The 21,415-nt window shown below is 41.7% G+C and overlaps 1 protein-coding gene across 1 annotated transcript in view; it reads left to right on the forward strand.

The window, feature by feature from the left end:
- Window positions 1-21,415, forward strand: part of EXD1 (exonuclease 3'-5' domain containing 1) — a 594,484-nt gene that overhangs the window by 101,973 nt on the left and 471,096 nt on the right. The window contains exon 4 of the mRNA XM_053711728.1: window positions 19,404-19,528. Within this exon, the coding sequence (XP_053567703.1) occupies window positions 19,404-19,528 (125 nt within the window). The remainder of the gene's footprint in view (window positions 1-19,403; window positions 19,529-21,415) is intronic.

Below are 21,415 nucleotides of genomic sequence, written 5' to 3' on the forward strand. Positions count from 1 at the left end.
TGAGGAGAGTATTGCCTATTTGAATGCAGTGATCTCCTTCTACGGGGTCTATTTCATAGGTTCTCTGTTATCGGTCGTAGAGATTCATCTCTTACCTCCCTTTTCAGATCGACGATATACTCTTATATATACCATTACCTCTGCTGATTCTCGTTTCAGTACTGGTTTGGCTTTCTACAAACATGTAGATGAGTGTCCTGGGGTAAGTAAATCTTATTTTCTGTGTCACTCTAAGCTATGGTTGGGCACTTTGTTTATAAAGTTCTAAATATATGTATTCAAACATTTATTTGCCTTGACTCAGAATGTTCAACTTTCCTTATTTTCAGACAGTCAGTTTCATATTTGGGATAATGCATTTGATTTAATCATTTTTTCTTACCTTCAAAAATTTGACTCTTCCCTGTGGGCTGTTAGGCTCGCGGGGGCTGAAAATGCTTCATTTTATTGCGTCATTCTTGGCGCGGACTTTTTTGGCGCAATAAATTCGTTTCCGTTTCCGGCGTCATACGTGTCGCCGGAAGTTGCGTAATTTTTTGACGTTATTTTGCGCCAAAAATGTCGGCGTTCCGGATGTGGCGTCATTTTGTCGCCAAAAAGCATTTAGGCGCCAAATAATGTGGGCGTCTTATTGGCGCGAAAAATATGGGCGTCGCTTTTGTCTCCACATTATTTAAGTCTCATTTTTCATTGCTTCTGGTTGCTAGAAGCTTGTTCTTTGGCATTTTTTCCCATTCCTGAAACTGTCATTTAAGGAATTTGATCAATTTTGCTTTATATATATGTTGTTTTTTCTCTTACATATTGCAAGATGTCTCACGTTGCATCTGAGTCAGAAGATACTACAGGAAAATCGCTGTCTAGTGCTGGATCTACCAAAGCTAAGTGTATCTGCTGTAAACTTTTGGTAGCTATTCCTCCAGCTGTTGTTTGTATTGATTGTCATGACAAACTTGTTAAAGCAGATATTTCCTTTAGTAAAGTACCATTGCCTGTTGCAGTTCCTTCAACATCTAAGGTGCAGAATGTTCCTGATAATATAAGAGATTTTGTTTCTGAATCCATAAAGAAGGCTATGTCTGTTATTTCTCCTTCTAGTAAACGTAAAAAATCTTTTAAAACTTCTCTCCCTACAGATGAATTTTTAACTGAACATCATCATTCTGATTCTGATGATTCCTCTGGTTCAGAGGATTCTGTCTCAGAGGTTGATGCTGATAAATCTTCATATTTATTTAAAATGGAATTTATTCGTTCTTTACTTAAAGAAGTACTAATTGCTTTAGAAATAGAGGATTCTGGTCCTCTTGATACTAATTCTAAACGATTAGATAAGGTATTTAAAGCTCCTGTGGTTATTCCAGAAGTTTTTCCTGTTCCTAATGCTATTTCTGCAGTAATTTCCAAAGAATGGGATAAATTGGGTAATTCATTTACTCCTTCTAAACGTTTTAAGCGATTATATCCTGTGCCGTCTGACAGATTAGAATTTTGGGACAAAATCCCTAAAGTTGATGGGGCTATTTCTACCCTTGCTAAACGTACTACTATTCCTACGTCAGATGGTACTTCGTTTAAGGATCCTTTAGATAGGAAAATTGAATCCTTTCTAAGAAAAGCTTATCTGTGTTCAGGTAATCTTCTTAGACCTGCTATATCTTTGGCTGATGTTGCTGCAGCTTCAACTTTCTGGTTGGAAACTTTAGCGCAACAAGTAACACATCATGATTCTCATGATATTATTATTCTTCTACAGCATGCTAATAATTTTATCTGTGATGCCATTTTTGATATTAGCAGAGTTGATGTCAGGTTTATGTCTCTAGCTATTTTAGCTAGAAGAGCTTTATGGCTTAAAACTTGGAATGCTGATATGGCTTCTAAATCAACTTTACTTTCCATTTCTTTCCAGGGTAACAAATTATTTGGTTCTCAGTTGGATTCCATTATTTCAACTGTTACTGGTGGGAAAGGAACTTTTTTACCACAGGATAAAAAATCTAAAGGTAAAAGCAGGGCTAATAATCGTTTTCGTTCCTTTCGTTTCAACAAAGAACAAAAGCCTGATCCTTCATCCTCAGGAGCAGTTTCAGTTTGGAAACCATCTCCAGTCTGGAATAAATCCAAGCCAGCTAGAAAGGCAAAGCCTGCTTCTAAGTCCACATGAAGGTGCGGCCCTCATTCCAGCTCAGCTGGTAGGGGGCAGGTTACGTTTTTTCAAGGAAATTTGGATCAATTCTGTTCACAATCTTTGGATTCAGAGCATTGTTTCAGAAGGGTACAGAATTGGTTTCAAGATGAGATCTCCTGCAAAGAGATTTTTTCTTTCCCGTGTCCCAGTAAATCCAGTAAAAGCTCATGCATTTCTGAAATGTGTTTCAGATCTAGAGTTGACTGGAGTAATTATGCCAGTTCCAGTTCCAGAACAGGGGATGGGGTTTTATTCAAATCTTTTCATTGTACCAAAGAAGGAGAATTCCTTCAGACCAGTTCTGGATCTAAAAATATTGAATAGTTATGTAAGAATACCAACGTTCAAGATGGTAACTGTAAGGACTATCTTGCCTTTTGTTCAGCAAGGGAATTATATGTCCACAATAGATTTACAGGATGCATATCTGCATATTCCGATTCATCCAGATCATTATCAGTTCCTGAGATTCTCTTTTCTGGACAAGCATTACCAGTTTGTGGCTCTGCCGTTTGGCCTAGCTACAGCTCCAAGAATTTTTACAAAGGTTCTTGGTGCCCTTCTGTCTGTAATCAGAGAACAGGGTATTGTGGTATTTCCTTATTTGGACGATATCTTGGTACTTGCTCAGTCTTTACATTTAGCAGAATCTCATACGAATCGACTTGTGTTGTTTCTTCAAGATCATGGTTGGAGGATCAATTTACCAAAAAGTTCTTTGATTCCTCAGACAAGGGTAACCTTTCTGGGTTTCCAGATGGATTCAGTGTCCATGACTCTGTCTTTAACAGACAAGAGACGTCTAAAATTGATTGCAGCTTGTCGAAACCTTCAGTCACAATCATTCCCTTCGGTAGCCTTATGCATGGAAATTCTAGGTCTTATGACTGCTGCATCGGACGCGATCCCCTTTGCTCGTTTTCACATGCGACCTCTTCAGCTCTGTATGCTGAAGCAATGGTGCAAGGATTACACGAAGATATCTCAATTAATATCTTTAAAACCGATTGTTCGACACTCTCTAACATGGTGGACAGATCACCATCGTTTAATTCAGGGGGCTTCTTTTGTGCTTCCGACCTGGACTGTAATTTCAACAGATGCAAGTCTCACAGGTTGGGGAGCTGTGTGGGGATCTCTGACGGCACAAGGAGTTTGGGAATCTCAGGAGGTGAGATTACCGATCAATATTTTGGAACAATTTTCAGAGCTCTTCAGTTTTGGCCTCTTCTGAAGAGAGAATCGTTCATTTGTTTTCAAACAGACAATGTCACAACTGTGGCATACATCAATCATCAAGGAGGGACTCACAGTCCTCTGGCTATGAAAGAAGTATCTCGAATTTTGGTTTGGGCGGAATCCAGCTCCTGTCTAATCTCTGCGGTTCATATCCCAGGTATAGACAATTGGGAAGCGGATTATCTCAGTCGCCAAACGTTGCATCCGGGCGAATGGTCTCTTCACCCAGAGGTATTTCTTCAGATTGTTCAAATGTGGGAACTTCCAGAAATAGATCTGATGGCGTCCCATCTAAACAAGAAACTTCCCAGGTATCTGTCCAGATCCCGGGATCCTCAGGCGGAGGCAGTGGATGCATTATCACTTCCTTGGAAGTATCATCCTGCCTATATCTTTCCGCCTCTAGTTCTTCTTCCAAGAGTAATCTCCAAGATTCTGAAGGAATGCTCGTTTGTTCTGCTGGTAGCTCCGGCATGGCCTCACAGGTTTTGGTATGCGGATCTTGTCCGGATGGCCTCTTGCCAACCGTGGACTCTTCCGTTAAGACCAGACCTTCTGTCGCAAGGTCCTTTTTTCCATCAGGATCTGAAATCCTTAAATTTAAAGGTATGGAGATTGAACGCTTGATTCTTGGTCAAAGAGGTTTCTCTGACTCTGTGATTAATACTATGTTACAGGCTCGTAAATCTGTATCTCGAGAGATATATTATAGAGTCTGGAAGACTTATATTTCTTGGTGTCTTTCTCATCATTTTTCTTGGCATTCTTTTAGAATACCGAGAATTTTACAGTTTCTTCAGGATGGTTTAGATAAGGGTTTGTCCGCAAGTTCTTTGAAAGGACAAATCTCTGCTCTTTCTGTTCTTTTTCACAGAAAGATTGCTATTCTTCCTGATATTCATTGTTTTGTACAAGCTTTGGTTCGTATAAAGCCTGTCATTAAGTCATTTTCTCCTCCTTGGAGTTTGAATTTGGTTCTGGGAGCTCTTCAAGCTCCTCCGTTTGAACCTATGCATTCATTGGACATTAAATTACTTTCTTGGAAAGTTTTGTTCCTTTTGGCCATCTCTTCTGCCAGAAGAGTTTCTGAATTATCTGCTCTTTCTTGTGAGTCTCCTTTTCTGATTTTTCATCAGGATAAGGCGGTGTTGCGAACTTCTTTTGAATTTTTACCTAAAGTTGTGAATTCCAACAACATTAGTAGAGAAATTGTGGTTCCTTCATTATGTCCTAATCCTAAGAATTCTAAGGAGAAATCGTTGCATTCTTTGGATGTTGTTAGAGCTTTGAAATATTATGTTGAAGCTACGAAATCTTTCCGTAAGACTTCTAGTTTATTTGTTATCTTTTCCGGTTCTAGAAAAGGCCAGAAAGCTTCTGCCATTTCTTTGGCATCTTGGTTGAAATCTTTAATTCATCTTGCCTATGTTGAGTCGGGTAAAACTCCGCCTCAAAGAATTACAGCTCATTCTACTAGGTCAGTTTCTACTTCCTGGGCGTTTAGGAATGAAGCTTCGGTTGACCAGATTTGCAAAGCATCAACTTGGTCCTCTTTGCATACTTTTACTAAATTCTACCATTTTGATGTATTTTCTTCTTCTGAAGCAGTTTTTGGTAGAAAAGTACTTCAGGCAGCGGTTTCAGTTTGAATCTTCTGCTTATGTTTTTCGTTAAACTTTATTTTTGGGTGTGGATTATTTTCAGCAGGAATTGGCTGTCTTTATTTTATCCCTCCCTCTCTAGTGACTCTTGTGTGGAAAGATCCACATCTTGGGTAGTCATTATCCCATACGTCACTAGCTCATGGACTCTTGCTAATTACATGAAAGAAAACATAATTTATGTAAGAACTTACCTGATAAATTCATTTCTTTCATATTAGCAAGAGTCCATGAGGCCCGCCCTTTTTTTGTGGTGGTTATGATTTTTGTATAAAGCAGAATTATTCCAATTCCTTATTTTATATGCTTTCGCACTTTATCACCCCACTTCTTGGCTATTCGTTAAACTGAATTGTGGGTGTGGTGAGGGGTGTATTTATAGGCATTTTGAGGTTTGGGAAACTTTGCCCCTCCTGGTAGGAATGTATATCCCATACGTCACTAGCTCATGGACTCTTGCTAATATGAAAGAAATTAATTTATCAGGTAAGTTCTTACATAAATTGTTTTTAGCGCTTTTTTGCTCAGTAAAAATTCAGTCACAATCTGTCTACTTCATCCTCCATGATCCAGATCGTCTCTAGAGAGCTCAGGGGTCTTCAAAATTCATTTTGAGGGAGGTAATCAGTCACAGAGACCTGTGACAGTGTGTTTTGACAGTGAGAAAACGTTAATTATTAAATTGTTAATCCGTTTTTGGGTATTAAGGGGTTAATCATCCATTTGCTGGTGGGTGCAATCCTTTGCTAACTTAATACATTTACTGTGAAAAAATTGGTTGCTATAACTATTTTGGTTCATTGTTATTTCAACTGTGACAGCTTTTTGTGCTTCTTAAAGGCACAGTAGCGTTTTTTATATTGCTTGTAAATTTATTTAGAAAAGTATTTCCAAGCTTGCTAGTCTCATTGCTAGTCTGTTTAAACATGTCTGACACAGATGAATCTCTTTGTTCACTATGTTTAAAGGCCAATGTGGAGCCCAATAGAAATTTATGTACTAATTGCATTGATGCTACTTTAAATAAAAGTCAATCTTTACATGTAAAGAAATTATCACCAGACAACGAGGGGGAAGTTATGCCGACTAACTCTCCTCACGTGTCAGTACCTTCGCCTCCCGCTCAGGAGGTGCGTGATTTTGTGGCGCCAAGTACATCAGGGAGGCCCTTACAAATCACTTTGCAAGACATGGCTACTGTTATGACAGAAGTATTATCTAAATTGCCAGAATTAAGAGGCAAGCGCGATAGCTCTGGGTTAAGGACAGAGCGCGCGGATGAGGTGAGAGCCATGTCAGATACTGCGTCACAGTTTGCAGAACATGAAGACGGAGAGCTTCATTCTGTGGATGACGGATCTGATCCAGGGAGACTGGATTCAGAGATTTCTAATTTTAAATTTAAGCTTGAGAACCTCCGCATATTGCTAGGGGAGGTATTAGCGGCTGTGAATGATTGTAACACGGTTGCAATTCCAGAAAAATTATGTAGGTTGGATAGATACTATGCGGTACCGGTGTGTACTGACGTGTTTCCTATACCTAAAAGGCTTACAGAGATTATTAGCAAGGAGTGGGATAGACCTGGTGTGCCCTTTTCCCCTCCTCCCATATTTAGGAAAATGTTTCCTATAGACGCCACCACACGAGACTTATGGCAGACGGTCCCTAAGGTGGAGGGAGCAGTTTCTACTTTAGCTAAGCGTACCACTATCCCGGTGGAGGATAGTTGTGCCTTTTCAGATCCAATGGATAAGAAATTAGAGGGTTACCTTAAGAAAATGTTTGTTCAACAAGGTTTTATCTTACAGCCCCTTGCATGCATTGCGCCTGTCACTGCTGCGGCAGCATTCTGGTTTGAGTCTCTGGAAGAGGCCATTCGCACAGCTCCATTGGATGAAATTATGAACAAGCTTAAAACACTTAAGCTAGCTAACGCATTTGTTTCTGATGCCGTCGTACATTTAACCAAACTTACGGCTAAGAACTCCGGATTCGCCATCCAAGCGCGCAGAGCGCTATGGCTTAAATCCTGGTCAGCTGACGTGACTTCTAAATCTAAATTGCTTAATATTCCTTTCAAAGGGCAGACCTTATTCGGGCCCGGCTTGAAAGAAATTATAGCTGACATTACGGGAGGTAAGGGCCATGCTCTACCTCAGGACAGGGCCAAATCAAAGGCCAAACAGTCTAATTTTCGTGCCTTCCGTAACTTCAAGGCTGGAGCAGCATCAACTTCCTCCGCTCCAAAACAGGAAGGAGCTGTTGCTCGTTACAGGCAGGGCTGGAAAGTTAACCAGTCCTGGAACAAGGGCAAGCAGGCCAAGAAACCTGCTGCTGCCCCCAAGACAGCATGAAGAGAGGGCCCCCTATCCGGAAATGGATCTAGTGGGGGGCAGACTTTCTCTCTTCGCCCAGGCTTGGGCAAGAGATGTCCAGGATCCCTGGGCGTTGGAGATCATATCTCAGGGATATCTCCTGGACTTCAAAACTTCTCCTCCACGAGGGAGATTTCATCTTTCAAGGTTATCAGCAAACCAAATAAAGAAAGAGGCGTTTCTACGCTGTTTACAAGACCTTTTACTAATGGGGGTGATCCACCCAGTTCCGCGGACGGAACACGGGCAGGGATTCTATTCAAATCTATTTGTGGTTCCCAAGAAAGAGGGAACCTTCAGACCAATCTTGGACTTAAAAATCCTAAACAAATTTCTAAGAGTTCCATCATTCAAAATGGAAACTATTCGAACCATCCTTCCCATGATCCAAGAGGGTCAGTACATGACCACAGTGGATTTAAAGGATGCCTACCTTCACATACCGATTCACAAGGATCATTATCGGTACCTAAGATTTGCTTTCCTAGACAGGCATTACCAGTTTGTAGCTCTTCCCTTCAGATTAGCTACGGCTCCAAGAATCTTTACAAAAGTTCTGGGCTCACTTCTGGCGGTACTAAGACCGCAAGGCATAGCGGTGACTCCGTACCTAGACGACATTCTGATACAAGCGTCAAGTTTTCAAACTGCCAAGTCTCATACAGAGATTGTTCTGGCATTTCTGAGGTCGCATGGGTGGAAGGTGAACGTGGAAAAGAGTTCTCTATTACCACTTACAAGAGTTCCCTTTCTAGGGACTCTTATAGATTCTGTAGAGATGAAAATTTACCTGACAGAGGCCAGGTTATCAAAACTTCTAAATGCTTGCCGTGTCATTCATTCCATTCCACACCCGTCAGTAGCTCAGTGCATGGAAGTAATTGGCTTAATGGTAGCGGCAATGGACATAGTACCATTTGAGCGCCTGCATCTCAGACCGCTGCAATTGTGCATGCTAAGTCAGTGGAACGGGGATTACTCAGATTTGTCCCCCCTACTAAGTCTGGATCAAGAGACCAGAGATTCTCTTCTATGGTGGCTCTCTCGGCCACATCTGTCCAAGGGGATGACCTTTCGCAGGCCAGATTGGACGATTGTAACAACAGACGCCAGCCTTCTAGGCTGGGGCGCAGTCTGGAACTCCCTGAAAGCTCAGGGATTATGGACTCAGGAGGATAAACTCCTCCCAATAATTATTCTGGAATTAAGAGCAATATTCAATGCTCTCCTAGCTTGGCCTCAGTTAGCAACTCTGAGGTTCATCAGATTTCAGTCGGACAACATCACGACTGTGGCTTACATCAACCATCAAGGGGGAACCAGAAGTTCCCTAGCGATGTTGGAAGTCTCAAAGATAATTCGCTGGGCAGAGTCTCACTCTTGCCACCTGTCAGCGATTTACATCCCAGGCGTAGAGAACTGGGAGGCGGATTTTCTAAGTCGCCAGACTTTTCATCCGGGGGAGTGGGAACTTCATCCGGAGGTCTTTGCTCAACTGATTCTTCGTTGGGGCAAACCAGATCTGGATCTCATGGCGTCTCGCCAGAACGCCAAGCTTCCTTGTTACGGATCCAGGTCCAGGGACCCGGGAGCGGTGCTGATAGATGCTCTGACAGCCCCTTGGGTCTTCAACATGGCTTATGTGTTTCCACCATTCCCGATGCTTCCTCGTTTGATTGCCAAGATCAAACAGGAGAGAGCTTCGGTGATTCTGATAGCGCCTGCGTGGCCACGCAGGACCTGGTATGCAGACCTAGTGGACATGTCGTCCTGTCCACCGTGGTCTCTACCTCGGAGACAGGACCTTCTAATTCAGGGTCCTTTCAAACATCCAAATCTAATTTCTCTGAGGCTGACTGCTTGGAGATTGAACGCTTGATTCTATCAAAGCGTGGCTTCTCGGAGTCGGTTATTGATACCTTAATACAGGCTAGGAAGCCTGTTACCAGAAAAATTTACCATAAGATATGGCGTAAATATTTATATTGGTGCTAATCCAAGAGTTACTCATGGAGTAAGGTTAGGATTCCTAGGATATTGTCCTTTCTACAAGAGGGTTTAGAAAAGGGCTTATCTGCTAGTTCGTTAAAGGGACAGATTTCTGCTGTCTATTCTTCTACACAAAGGTCTGGCTGAAGTTCCAGACGTTTAGGTTTTTTGTCAGGCTTTAACTAGGATTAAGCCTGTGTTTGACTGTTGCTCCGCCGTGGAGCTTAAACTTAGTTCTTAATGTTCTTCAAGGCGTTCCATTTGAACCCCTTCATTCCATTGATATCAAGCTGTTATCCTGGAAGGTTTTGTTTTTGATGGCTATTTCCTCGGCTCGAAGAGTCTCCGAGTTATCTGCCTTACATTGTGATTCTCCTTATCTGATTTTTCATTCAGACAAGGTAGTTCTGCGTACTAAACCTGGGTTCTTACCTAAGGTAGTTACTAACAGGAATATCAATCAAGAGATTGTTGTTCCATCACTGTGTCCTAACCCTTCTTCAAAGAAGGAACGACTTTTGCATAATTTGGACGTAGTCCGTGCCCTGAAGTTCTATTTGCAGGCAACTAAAGATTTTCGTCAAACTTCTTCCCTGTTTGTCGTTTACTCTGGACAGAGAAGAGGTCAAAAGGCTTCGGCTACCTCTCTCTCTTTTTGGCTTCGTAGCATAATACGTTTAGCCTATGAGACTGCTGGACAGCAGCCTCCTGAAAGGATTACAGCTCATTCTACTAGAGCTGTGGCTTCCACCTGGGCCTTTAAAAATGAGGCCTCTGTTGAACAGATTTGCAAGGCTGCAACTTGGTCTTCGCTTCACACCTTTTCAAAATTTTACAAATTTGACACTTTTGCTTCTTCGGAGGCTATTTTTGGGAGAAAGGTTCTTCAGGCAGTGGTTCCTTCTGTTTAATGTTCCTGCCTTGTCCCTCCCTTCATCCGTGTACTTTAGCTTTGGTATTGGTATTCCATAAGTAATGGATGACCCGTGGACTGACTACACTTAACAAGAGAAAACATAATTTAAGCTTACCTGATAAATTTATTTCTCTTGTAGTGTAGTCAGTCCACGGCCCGCCCTGTCTTTAAGGCAGACCTAAATTTTAATTAAACTCCAGTCACCACTGCACCCTATGGTTTCTCCTTTCTCGTCTGCTTTGGTCGAATGACTGAATATGACATGTGAGGGGAGGAGCTATGTAGCAAGCTCTGCTGGGTGATCCTCTTGCAGCTTCCTGTTAGGAAGAGATATATTCCATAAGTAATGGATTACCCGTGGACTGACTACACTACAAGAGAAATAAATTTATCAGGTAAGCATAAATTATGTTTTTTTTTTTTTTCAAAATCGCACAGCCCTAACCTGCCTGAATAAAATGGTGAGCAACAATAGTTTCCAAAACCACCATAATAATAATGTTAGACTTGTGTTCATTCATACGCTCATGTGCCTTTCTAGTAGTTCCCCCACATAATAGCTCATTCATACAAAATTGTTTATTGATTTCAGCTTTGGGTTTTTCATTTAAAACTTGTGCGGATTACCAACCTGCCTTATAAAATAACCCCAAAGAAGGGAAATTGTTAATTTAAAGAATTGTGCTTCATAAATATGTACTTTTAATTGCCCAGCCACTAGTGTTTCCTGATTTCCCTGAGATCAGTAAGGATGAAAGCGCATCCCTGGTCACCCTATTGAGCCTGTTTGTGAGTTTTCAGGGCAATATATCACAACTTCATACACATAAAAGTCCAGCCCACCTGTAAGGTGCACACTGCTGGGGAGACTAACTCCAACTATCCAAAAAGGCAGCAGCACTGTACACAAATTTTATTGACACCAAATAAAAGCCACAATGTTTTGGGTTAGTCTATTGTGATTAGTACTGCTACCATTTGATTTATGGTGTGGATAGTCCTTGATACACACACAAACATTTTACCTAAACAAATTTAGATAACATTTAGTTTAAAATAGTCTAACAAAGTGGTAAACAGGTATATCTTGAAATGTAGAGTTTACATTTACAACTAAGGCCTTGATTCTTCTGCAGTTGTAAAAAAGTTATTCTTTTTATTGACTATAAAATGAATATAAAAAATAATGCAATATATATAACCATAATTATAGACCTTTTCTCCAACATAGGTGTGTCCGGTCCACGGCGTCATCCTTACTTGTGGGATATTCTCTTCCCCAACAGGAAATGGCAAAGAGCCCAGCAAAGCTGGTCACATGATCCCTCCTAGGCTCCGCCTACCCCAGTCATTCTCTTTGCCGTTGTACAGGCAACATCTCCACGGAGATGGCTTAGAGTTTTTTAGTGTTTAACTGTAGTTTTTATTATTCAATCAAGAGTTTGTTATTTTAAAATAGTGCTGGTATGTACTATTTACTCAGAAACAGAAAAGAGATGAAGATTTCTGTTTGTATGAGGAAAATGATTTTAGCAACCGTTACTAAAATCCATGGCTGTTCCACACAGGACTGTTGAGAGGAATTAACTTCAGTTGGGGGAACAGTGAGCAGTCTCTTGCTGCTTGAGGTATGACACATTCTAACAAGACGATGTAATGCTGGAAGCTGTCATTTTCCCTATGGGATCCGGTAAGCCATGTTTATTAAGATTGTAAATAAGGGCTTCACAAGGGCTTATTAAGACTGTAGACTTTTTCTGGGCTAAATCGATTCATTATTAACACATATTTAGCCTTGAGGAATCATTTAATCTGGGTATTTTGATAAGATTATATCGGCAGGCACTTTTTTAGACACCTTTCTCTTTAGGGGCTTTCCCAAATCATAGGCAGAGCCTCATTTTCGCGCCGGTGTTGCGCACTTGTTTTTGAGAGGCATGACATGCAGTCGCATGTGTGAGGAGCTCTGATACATAGAAAAGACTTTCTGAAGGCGTCATTTGGTATCGTATTCCCCTTTGGGCTTGGTTGGGTCTCAGCAAAGCAGACACCAGGGACTGTAAAGGGGTTAAAGTTAAAAACGGCTCCGGTTCCGTTATTTTAAGGGTTAAAGCTTCCAAATTTGGTGTGCAATACTTTTAAGGCTTTAAGACACTGTGGTGAAATTTTGGTGAATTTTGAACAATTCCTTCATATTTTTTCGCAATTGCAGTAATAAAGTGTGTTCAGTTTAAAATTTAAAGTGACAGTAACGGTTTTATTTTAAAACGTTTTTTGTACTTTGTTATCAAGTTTATGCCTGTTTAACATGTCTGAACTACCAGATAGACTGTGTTCTGAATGTGGGGAAGCCAGAGTTCCTTCTCATTTAAATAAATGTGATTTATGTGACAATGACAATGATGCCCAAGATGATTCCTCAAGTGAGGGGAGTAAGCATGGTACTGCATCATTCCCTCCTTCGTCTACACGAGTCTTGCCCACTCAGGAGGCCCCTAGTACATCTAGCGCGCCAATACTCCTTACTATGCAACAATTAACGGCTGTAATGGATAATTCTGTCAAAAACATTTTAGCCAAAATGCACACTTATCAGCGTAAGCGCGACTGCTCTGTTTTAGATACTGAAGAGCATGACGACGCTGATAATAATGGTTCTGAAGGGCCCCTAAACCAGTCTAATGGGGCCAGGGAGGTTTTGTCTGAGGGAGAAATTACTGATTCAGGGAACATTTCTCAACAAGCTGAACCTGATGTGATTACGTTTAAATTTAAGTTGGAACATCTCCGCATTCTGCTTAAGGAGGTATTATCCACTCTGGATGATTGTGACAAGTTGGTCATCCCAGAGAAACTATGTAAAATGGACAAGTTCCTAGAGGTCCCGGGGCTCCCAGAAGTTTTTCCTATACCCAAGCGGGTGGCGGACATTGTAAATAAAGAATGGGAAAGGCCCGGTATTCCTTTCGTCCCTCCCCCCATATTTAAAAAATTGTTTCCTATGGTCGACCCCAGAAAGGACTTATGGCAGACGGTCCCCAAGGTCGAGGGAGCGGTTTCCACTTTAAACAAACGCACCACTATACCCATAGAAGATAGTTGTGCTTTCAAAGATCCTATGGATAAAAAATTAGAAGGTTTACTTAAAAAGATGTTTGTTCAGCAGGGTTACCTTCTACAACCAATTTCATGCATTGTCCCTGTCGCTACAGCCGCGTGTTTCTGGTTCGATGAGCTGGTAAAGGCGGTCGATAGTGATTCTCCTCCTTATGAGGAGATTATGGACAGAATCAATGCTCTCAAATTAGCTAATTCTTTCACCCTAGACGCCATTTTGCAATTGGCTAGGTTAGCGGCTAAGAATTCTGGGTTTGCTATTGTGGCGCGCAGAGCGCTTTGGTTGAAATCTTGGTCAGCTGATGCGTCTTCCAAGAACAAGCTACTTAACATTCCTTTCAAGGGGAAAACGCTGTTTGGCCCTGACTTGAAAGAGATTATCTCTGATATCACTGGGGGTAAGGGCCATGCCCTTCCTCAGGATCGGCCTTTCAAGGCCAAAAATAAACCTAATTTTCGTCCCTTTCGTAGAAACGGACCAGCCCAAAGTGCTACGTCCTCTAAGCAAGAGGGTAATACTTCTCAAGCCAAGCCAGCTTGGAGACCAATGCAAGGCTGGAACAAGGGAAAGCAGGCCAAGAAACCTGCCACTGCTACCAAGACAGCATGAAATGTTGGCCCCCGATCCGGGACCGGATCTGGTGGGGGGCAGACTCTCTCTCTTCGCTCGGGCTTGGGCAAGAGATGTTCTGGATCCTTGGGCCCTAGAAATAGTCTCCCAAGGTTATCTTCTGGAATTCAAGGGGCTTCCCCCAAGGGGGAGGTTCCACAGGTCTCAGTTGTCTTCAGACCACATAAAAAGACAGGCATTCTTACGTTGTGTAGAAGACCTGTTAAAAATGGGAGTGATTCATCCTGTTCCATTAGGAGAACAAGGGATGGGGTTCTACTCCAATCTGTTCATAGTTCCCAAAAAAGAGGGAACGTTCAGACCAATCTTAGATCTCAAGATCTTAAACAAGTTTCTCAAGGTTCCATCGTTCAAAATGGAAACCATTCGAACAATTCTTCCTTCCATCCAGGAAGGTCAATTCATGACCACGGTGGATTTAAAGGATGCGTATCTACATATTCCTATCCACAAGGAACATCATCGGTTCCTAAGGTTCGCATTCCTGGACAAGCATTACCAGTTCGTGGCGCTTCCTTTCGGATTAGCCACTGCTCCAAGGATTTTCACAAAGGTACTAGGGTCCCTTCTAGCTGTGCTAAGACCAAGGGGCATTGCTGTAGTACCTTACTTGGACGACATTCTGATTCAAGCGTCGTCCCTTCCTCAAGCAAAGGCTCACACGGACATTGTCCTGGCCTTTCTCAGATCTCACGGATGGAAAGTGAACGTGGAAAAGAGTTCTCTATCTCCGTCAACAAGGGTTCCCTTCTTGGGGACAATAATAGACTCCTTAGAAATGAGGATTTTTCTGACAGAGGCCAGAAAAACAAAACTTCTAGACTCTTGTCGGATACTTCATTCCGTTCCTCTTCCTTCCATAGCGCAGTGCATGGAAGTGATAGGTTTGATGGTAGCGGCAATGGACATAGTTCCTTTTGCGCGCATTCATCTAAGACCATTACAACTGTGCATGCTCAGTCAGTGGAATGGGGACTATACAAACTTGTCTCCGAGGATACAAGTAAATCAGAGGACCAGAGACTCACTCCGTTGGTGGCTGTCCCTGGACAACCTGTCACAAGGGATGACCTTCCGCAGACCAGAGTGGGTCATTGTCACGACCGACGCCAGTCTGATGGGCTGGGGCGCGGTCTGGGGATCCCTGAAAGCTCAGGGTCTTTGGTCTCGGGAAGAATCTCTTCTACCGATAAATATTCTGGAACTGAGAGCGATATTCAATGCTCTCAAGGCTTGGCCTCAGCTAGCGAGGGCCAAGTTCATACGGTTTCAATCAGACAACATGACAACTGTTGCGTACATCAACCATCAGGGGGGAACAAGGAGTTCCCTGGCGATGGAAGAAGTGACCAAAATCATTCTATGGGCGGAGTCTCACTCCTGCCACCTGTCTGCTATCCACATCCCAGGAGTGGAAAATTGGGAAGCGGATTTTCTGAGTCGTCAGACATTGCATCCGGGGGAGTGGGAACTCCATCCGGAAATCTTTGCCCAAGTCACTCAACTGTGGGGCATTCCAGACATGGATCTGATGGCCTCTCGTCAGAACTTCAAAGTTCCTTGCTACGGGTCCAGATCCAGGGATCCCAAGGCGGCTCTAGTGGATGCACTAGTAGCACCTTGGACCTTCAAACTAGCTTATGTATTCCCGCCGTTTCCTCTCATCCCCAGGCTGGTAGCCAGGATCAATCAGGAAAGGGCGTCGGTGATCTTGATAGCTCCTGCGTGGCCACGCAGGACTTGGTATGCAGATCTGGTGAATATGTCATCGGCTCCACCATGGAAGCTACCTTTGAGACGAGACCTTCTTGTTCAAGGTCCGTTCGAACATCCGAATCTGGTCTCACTCCAGCTGACTGCTTGGAGATTGAACGCTTGATCTTATCGAAGCGAGGGTTCTCAGATTCTGTTATCGATACTCTTGTTCAGGCCAGAAAGCCTGTAACTAGAAAGATTTACCACAAAATTTGGAAAAAATATATCTGTTGGTGTGAATCTAAAGGATTCCCTTGGGACAAGGTTAAGATTCCTAAGATTCTATCCTTCCTTCAAGAAGGATTGGAAAAAGGATTATCTGCAAGTTCCCTGAAGGGACAGATTTCTGCCTTGTCTGTGTTACTTCACAAAAAGCTGGCAGCTGTGCCAGATGTTCAAGCCTTTGTTCAGGCTCTGGTTAGAATCAAGCCTGTTTACAAACCTTTGACTCCTCCTTGGAGTCTCAACTTAGTTCTTTCAGTTCTTCAGGGGGTTCCGTTTGAACCCTTACATTCCGTTGATATTAAGTTATTATCTTGGAAAGTTTTGTTTTTGGTTGCAATTTCTTCTGCTAGAAGAGTTTCAGAGTTATCTGCTCTGCAGTGTTCTCCTCCTTATCTGGTGTTCCATGCAGATAAGGTGGTTTTACGTACTAAACCTGGTTTTCTTCCAAAAGTTGTTTCTAACAAAAACATTAACCAGGAGATTATAGTACCTTCTCTGTGTCCGAAACCAGTTTCGAAGAAGGAACGTTTGTTGCACAATTTGGATGTTGTTCGCGCTCTACAATTCTATTTAGATGCTACAAAGGATTTTAGACAAACATCTTCCTTGTTTGTTGTTTATTCCGGTAAAAGGAGAGGTCAAAAAGCAACTTCTACCTCTCTCTCTTTTTGGATTAAAAGCATCATCAGATTGGCTTACGAGACTGCCGGACGGCAGCCTCCCGAAAGAATCACAGCTCATTCCACTAGGGCTGTGGCTTCCACATGGGCCTTCAAGAACGAGGCTTCTGTTGATCAGATATGTAGGGCAGCGATTTGGTCTTCACTGCACACTTTTACCAAATTTTACAAGTTTGATACTTTTGCTTCTTCAGAGGCTATTTTTGGGAGAAAGGTTTTGCAAGCCGTGGTGCCTTCCATCTAGGTGACCTGATTTGCTCCCTCCCATCATCCGTGTCCTTAAGCTTTGGTATTGGTTCCCACAAGTAAGGATGACGCCGTGGACCGGACACACCTATGTTGGAGAAAACAGAATTTATGTTTACCTGATAAATTACTTTCTCCAACGGTGTGTCCGGTCCACGGCCCGCCCTGGTTTTTTAATCAGGTCTGATAATTTATTTTCTTTAACTACAGTCACCACGGTATCATATGGTTTCTCCTATGCAAATATTCCTCCTTAACGTCGGTCGAATGACTGGGGTAGGCGGAGCCTAGGAGGGATCATGTGACCAGCTTTGCTGGGCTCTTTGCCATTTCCTGTTGGGGAAGAGAATATCCCACAAGTAAGGATGACGCCGTGGACCGGACACACCGTTGGAGAAAGTAATTTATCAGGTAAACATAAATTCTGTTTTTATCTTTTTACTGAAAAGATAAGGATACATTTATATCTACACCCTGTTCCAAATGATTATTCAAATTCTATTTCAGTGTCACAAAGATTACATTTTTGTTTTTCAATTTAACTCATGGATGGCATTGTGTCTCATGGCTCTTTTGATCACTGAAAACAATTTTGGACACCTGTGATAAATAGATTGCCAGGTGAGCCCCATTAAAGGAAAAACTACTAAAGGAGGGTGTTCCACATTATTAAGCAGAGCACCATTTTCAAGCAATATGGGTAAGTAAAAGGATCTCTCTGCTGCCGAAAATAGTGAAATAGTTCAATGCCTTGGACGAGGTATAAAAACATTAGATATTTCACGAAAACTTAAGTGATCATCGCACTATTAAGCGATTTGTGACTGATTCAGAGCACAGACAGATTCGTGCAGATAAAGGCACATTGAGGAAGATTTCTGCCAGATCCATGCATTGGATCAAGATAATAGCTGCTAAAATACCATTACATAGCAGCAAACAGATTATTTGAAGCTGCTGGTGCCTCTGGAGTCCCACGGACATCAAGGTGTAGAGTCCTCCAGAGTCTTGCAACTGTGCATAATCCTTCAATTCGGCTACAACTAACCAATGCTCACAAGCAGAAACGACTGCATTGGGCAGAAAAATACATGAAGACTAATTTTCAAACAGCACTGTTCATTGATGAGTGCCGTGCAACCCTGGATGGTCCAGATGGATGGAGTAGTGGATGGTTGGTGGACGGCCACCCTGTTCCAACAAGGCTGCGACATCAGCAAGGCGGTGGTGGAGTCATGTTTTGAGCTGGAATCATGGGAAGGGAGCTGGTCGGCCCCTTTAGGGTCCCCAAGGTGTAAAGATGACCCCTGAAAAGTATGTGGAGTTCCTGACTGACCACTTCCTTCCCTGGTACAGAAGGAAGAACTATGCTTTACGTAATAAAATAATCTTCATGCATGACAATGCACCATCTCATGCTGCAAAGAATACCTCTGCATCAATGGCTGCTATGGGGATGAAAAGAGAGATAGTCATGGTGTGGCCTCCATCCTCCCCTGACCTCAATGCTATTGAGAACCTTTGGAGCATCCTCAAGCAAAAGATTTATGAGGGTGGGAGGCAGTTTACATCCAAACAGCAGCTCTGGGAGGCTATTCTGACATCTTGCAAACAAATTCAAGCAGAAACTGTCCAAAAACTCACAAGTTCAATGGATGCAAGACTTGTGAAGCTGCTATCAAATAAGGGGTCCTATGTTAAAATGTAACGTGACCTGTTAAAATGTTTAAAAAGTTAAAATGTTGTTCAAAGTTTGATTAATATAGCTTTTGATTTCAGTAAATTTGCTGCAAACACAACAAATAACAATTTTCAGTTCTTTACAACCTATAAAGTGTTTTGAAACTTATTGCGTGTAATAATTTGGAACAGTGCATTGTAACTTTTATTTTGAAAAAAAATAATACTGTTATTAGGAGGTTTGTTCAATAAAATTTGAATTGTACTCTTAATAGTTGTTAACATGAGAATTATGCTGTTGTTTACATCAATTATTTAGGTAAATGAGAAAGAGATATCATTGGCATAATAATTTGGAACAGGGTGTATAAGTATATCCAAGTGTACATACAGGGTATGCCCAATCAAATGTATTATAATTAAGGCATAGTAGTTAGTAACGCCAACAGTTTCTCCAATATGAAAACCCAGAAACAACCAAAAGAAATACAACTAGAAAAGGCATAACTTGCAGCATGATGTACTTCCAACAAGACATCCGTGTAGAATTTTGTTGTTAGTTCCAGGTAGTAAACCTAACTATTGTAATAGAGACTAGGTCTAAATTTGCAAGAGTAATTATTGCAGACACGGAAATGAAATAGATTTTACTATGGTGCTTGGCTAAGGAAGATGTTGTGTGGTTTTTCTTGCAGAGAGCATAGTCCATCAGAGGAGTGTTTGAAAAATGGTGAAAATGTTGATGTAGAAACAAGTGAGATTCTTTCTACAGTTCCTCAAGAAATAAGCGTCAACGTTTTGCAGTTCATAAAGCGTGCAGGTATGTTACATTGAGATATTGATATTTTCTACCCTATGCCTAGAGTTCTAGTTATATCGGGTTTAGTTTTGAGGGCAAAAGAATGTAGAGACAAGTATAAACCAATAGACCTATAAACATCTAATCTTTCCATTCCACAAAGAAACCTAAAACTTCAATCCACCTACATAGTGTTAAATATATCCAGAAATCTATTTCCTTACTGTATTTGTTGCTACTAAGCCAACTGGAAGGCTGTTTTACGTAGGTTCAGTAAATTAATATTTACCTCTAAATTGTTTACGCAGGCTTTATTTAGTTTAGAAATGTATGTATTAGATTATTAAAAAATTGCAACTCATTGAATTGTTGAAATTCTTTACGTAATAAGAATTCTTTCTCCAACATAGGTGTGTCCGGTCCACGGCGTCATCCTTACTTGTGGGATATTCTCTTCCCCAACAGGAAATGGCAAAGAGCCCAGCAAAGCTGGTCACATGATCCCTCCTAGGCTCCGCCTACCCCAGTCATTCTCTTTGCCGTTGTACAGGCAACATCTCCACGGAGATGGCTTAGAGTTTTTTAGTGTTTAACTGTAGTTTTTCATTATTCAATCAAGAGTTTGTTATTTTCAAATAGTGCTGGTACGTACTATTTACTCAGAAACAGAAAAGAGATGAAGAATTCTGTTTGTATGAGGAATATGATTTTAGCAACCGTAACTAAAATCCATGGCTGTTCCACACAGGACTGTTGAGAGCAATTAACTTCAGTTGGGGGAACAGTTTGCAGTCTCTTGCTGCTTGAGGTATGACACATTCTAACAAGACGATGTAATGCTGGAAGCTGTCATTTTCCCTATGGGATCCGGTAAGCCATGTTTATTACGATTGTAAATAAGGGCTTCACAAGGGCTTATTTAAACTGTAGACTTTTTCTGGGCTAAATCGATTGATTATTAACACATATTTAGCCCTGAGGAATCATTTTATCTGGGTATTTTGATATAATAATATCGGCAGGCACTGTTTTAGACACCTTATTCTTTAGGGGCTTTCCCCAAGCATAGGCAGAGTCTCATTTTCGCGCCGGTGTTGCGCACTTGTTTTTGAGAGGCATGGCATGCAGTCGCATGTGAGAGGAGCTCTGATACTTATAAAAGACTTCTGAAGGCGTCATTTGGTATCGTATTCCCCTTTGGGTTTGGTTGGGTCTCAGCAAAGCAGATACCAGGGACTGTAAAGGGGTTTAAAGCTTAAAACGGCTCCGGTTCCGTTATTTTAAGGGTTAAAGCTTCCAAAATTGGTGTGCAATATTTTCAAGGCTTTAAGACGCTGTGGTGAAAATTTGGTGAATTTTGAACAATTCCTTCATGTTTTTTCGCAATTGCAGTAATAAAGTGTGTTCAGTTTAAAATTTAAAGTGACAGTAACGGTTTTATTTTAAAACGTTTTTTGTACTTTCTGATCAAGTTTATGCCTGTTTAACATGTCTGAACTACCAGATAGACTGTGTTCTGAATGTGGGGAAGCCAGAATTCCTATTCATTTAAATAAATGTGATTTATGTGATAATGACAATGATGCCCAAGATGATTCCTCAAGTGAGGGGAGTAAGCATGGTACTGCATCATTCCCTCCTTCGTCTACACGAGTCTTGCCCACTCAGGAGGCCCCTAGTACATCTAGCGCGCCAATACTCCTTACTATGCAACAATTAACGGCTGTAATGGATAATTCTGTCAAAAACATTTTAGCCAAAATGAACCCTTGTCAGCGTAAGCGTGGCTGCTCTGTTTTAGTTACTGAAGAGCATGACGACGCTGATATTAATATCTCTGAAGGGCCCCTAACCCAATCTGAGGGGGCCAGGGAGGTTTTGTCTGAGGGAGAAATTACTGATTTAGGG

Source organism: Bombina bombina, chromosome 1, assembly GCF_027579735.1.
Source record: "Bombina bombina isolate aBomBom1 chromosome 1, aBomBom1.pri, whole genome shotgun sequence".
In the NCBI taxonomy this organism is placed as follows: domain Eukaryota; kingdom Metazoa; phylum Chordata; class Amphibia; order Anura; family Bombinatoridae; genus Bombina; species Bombina bombina.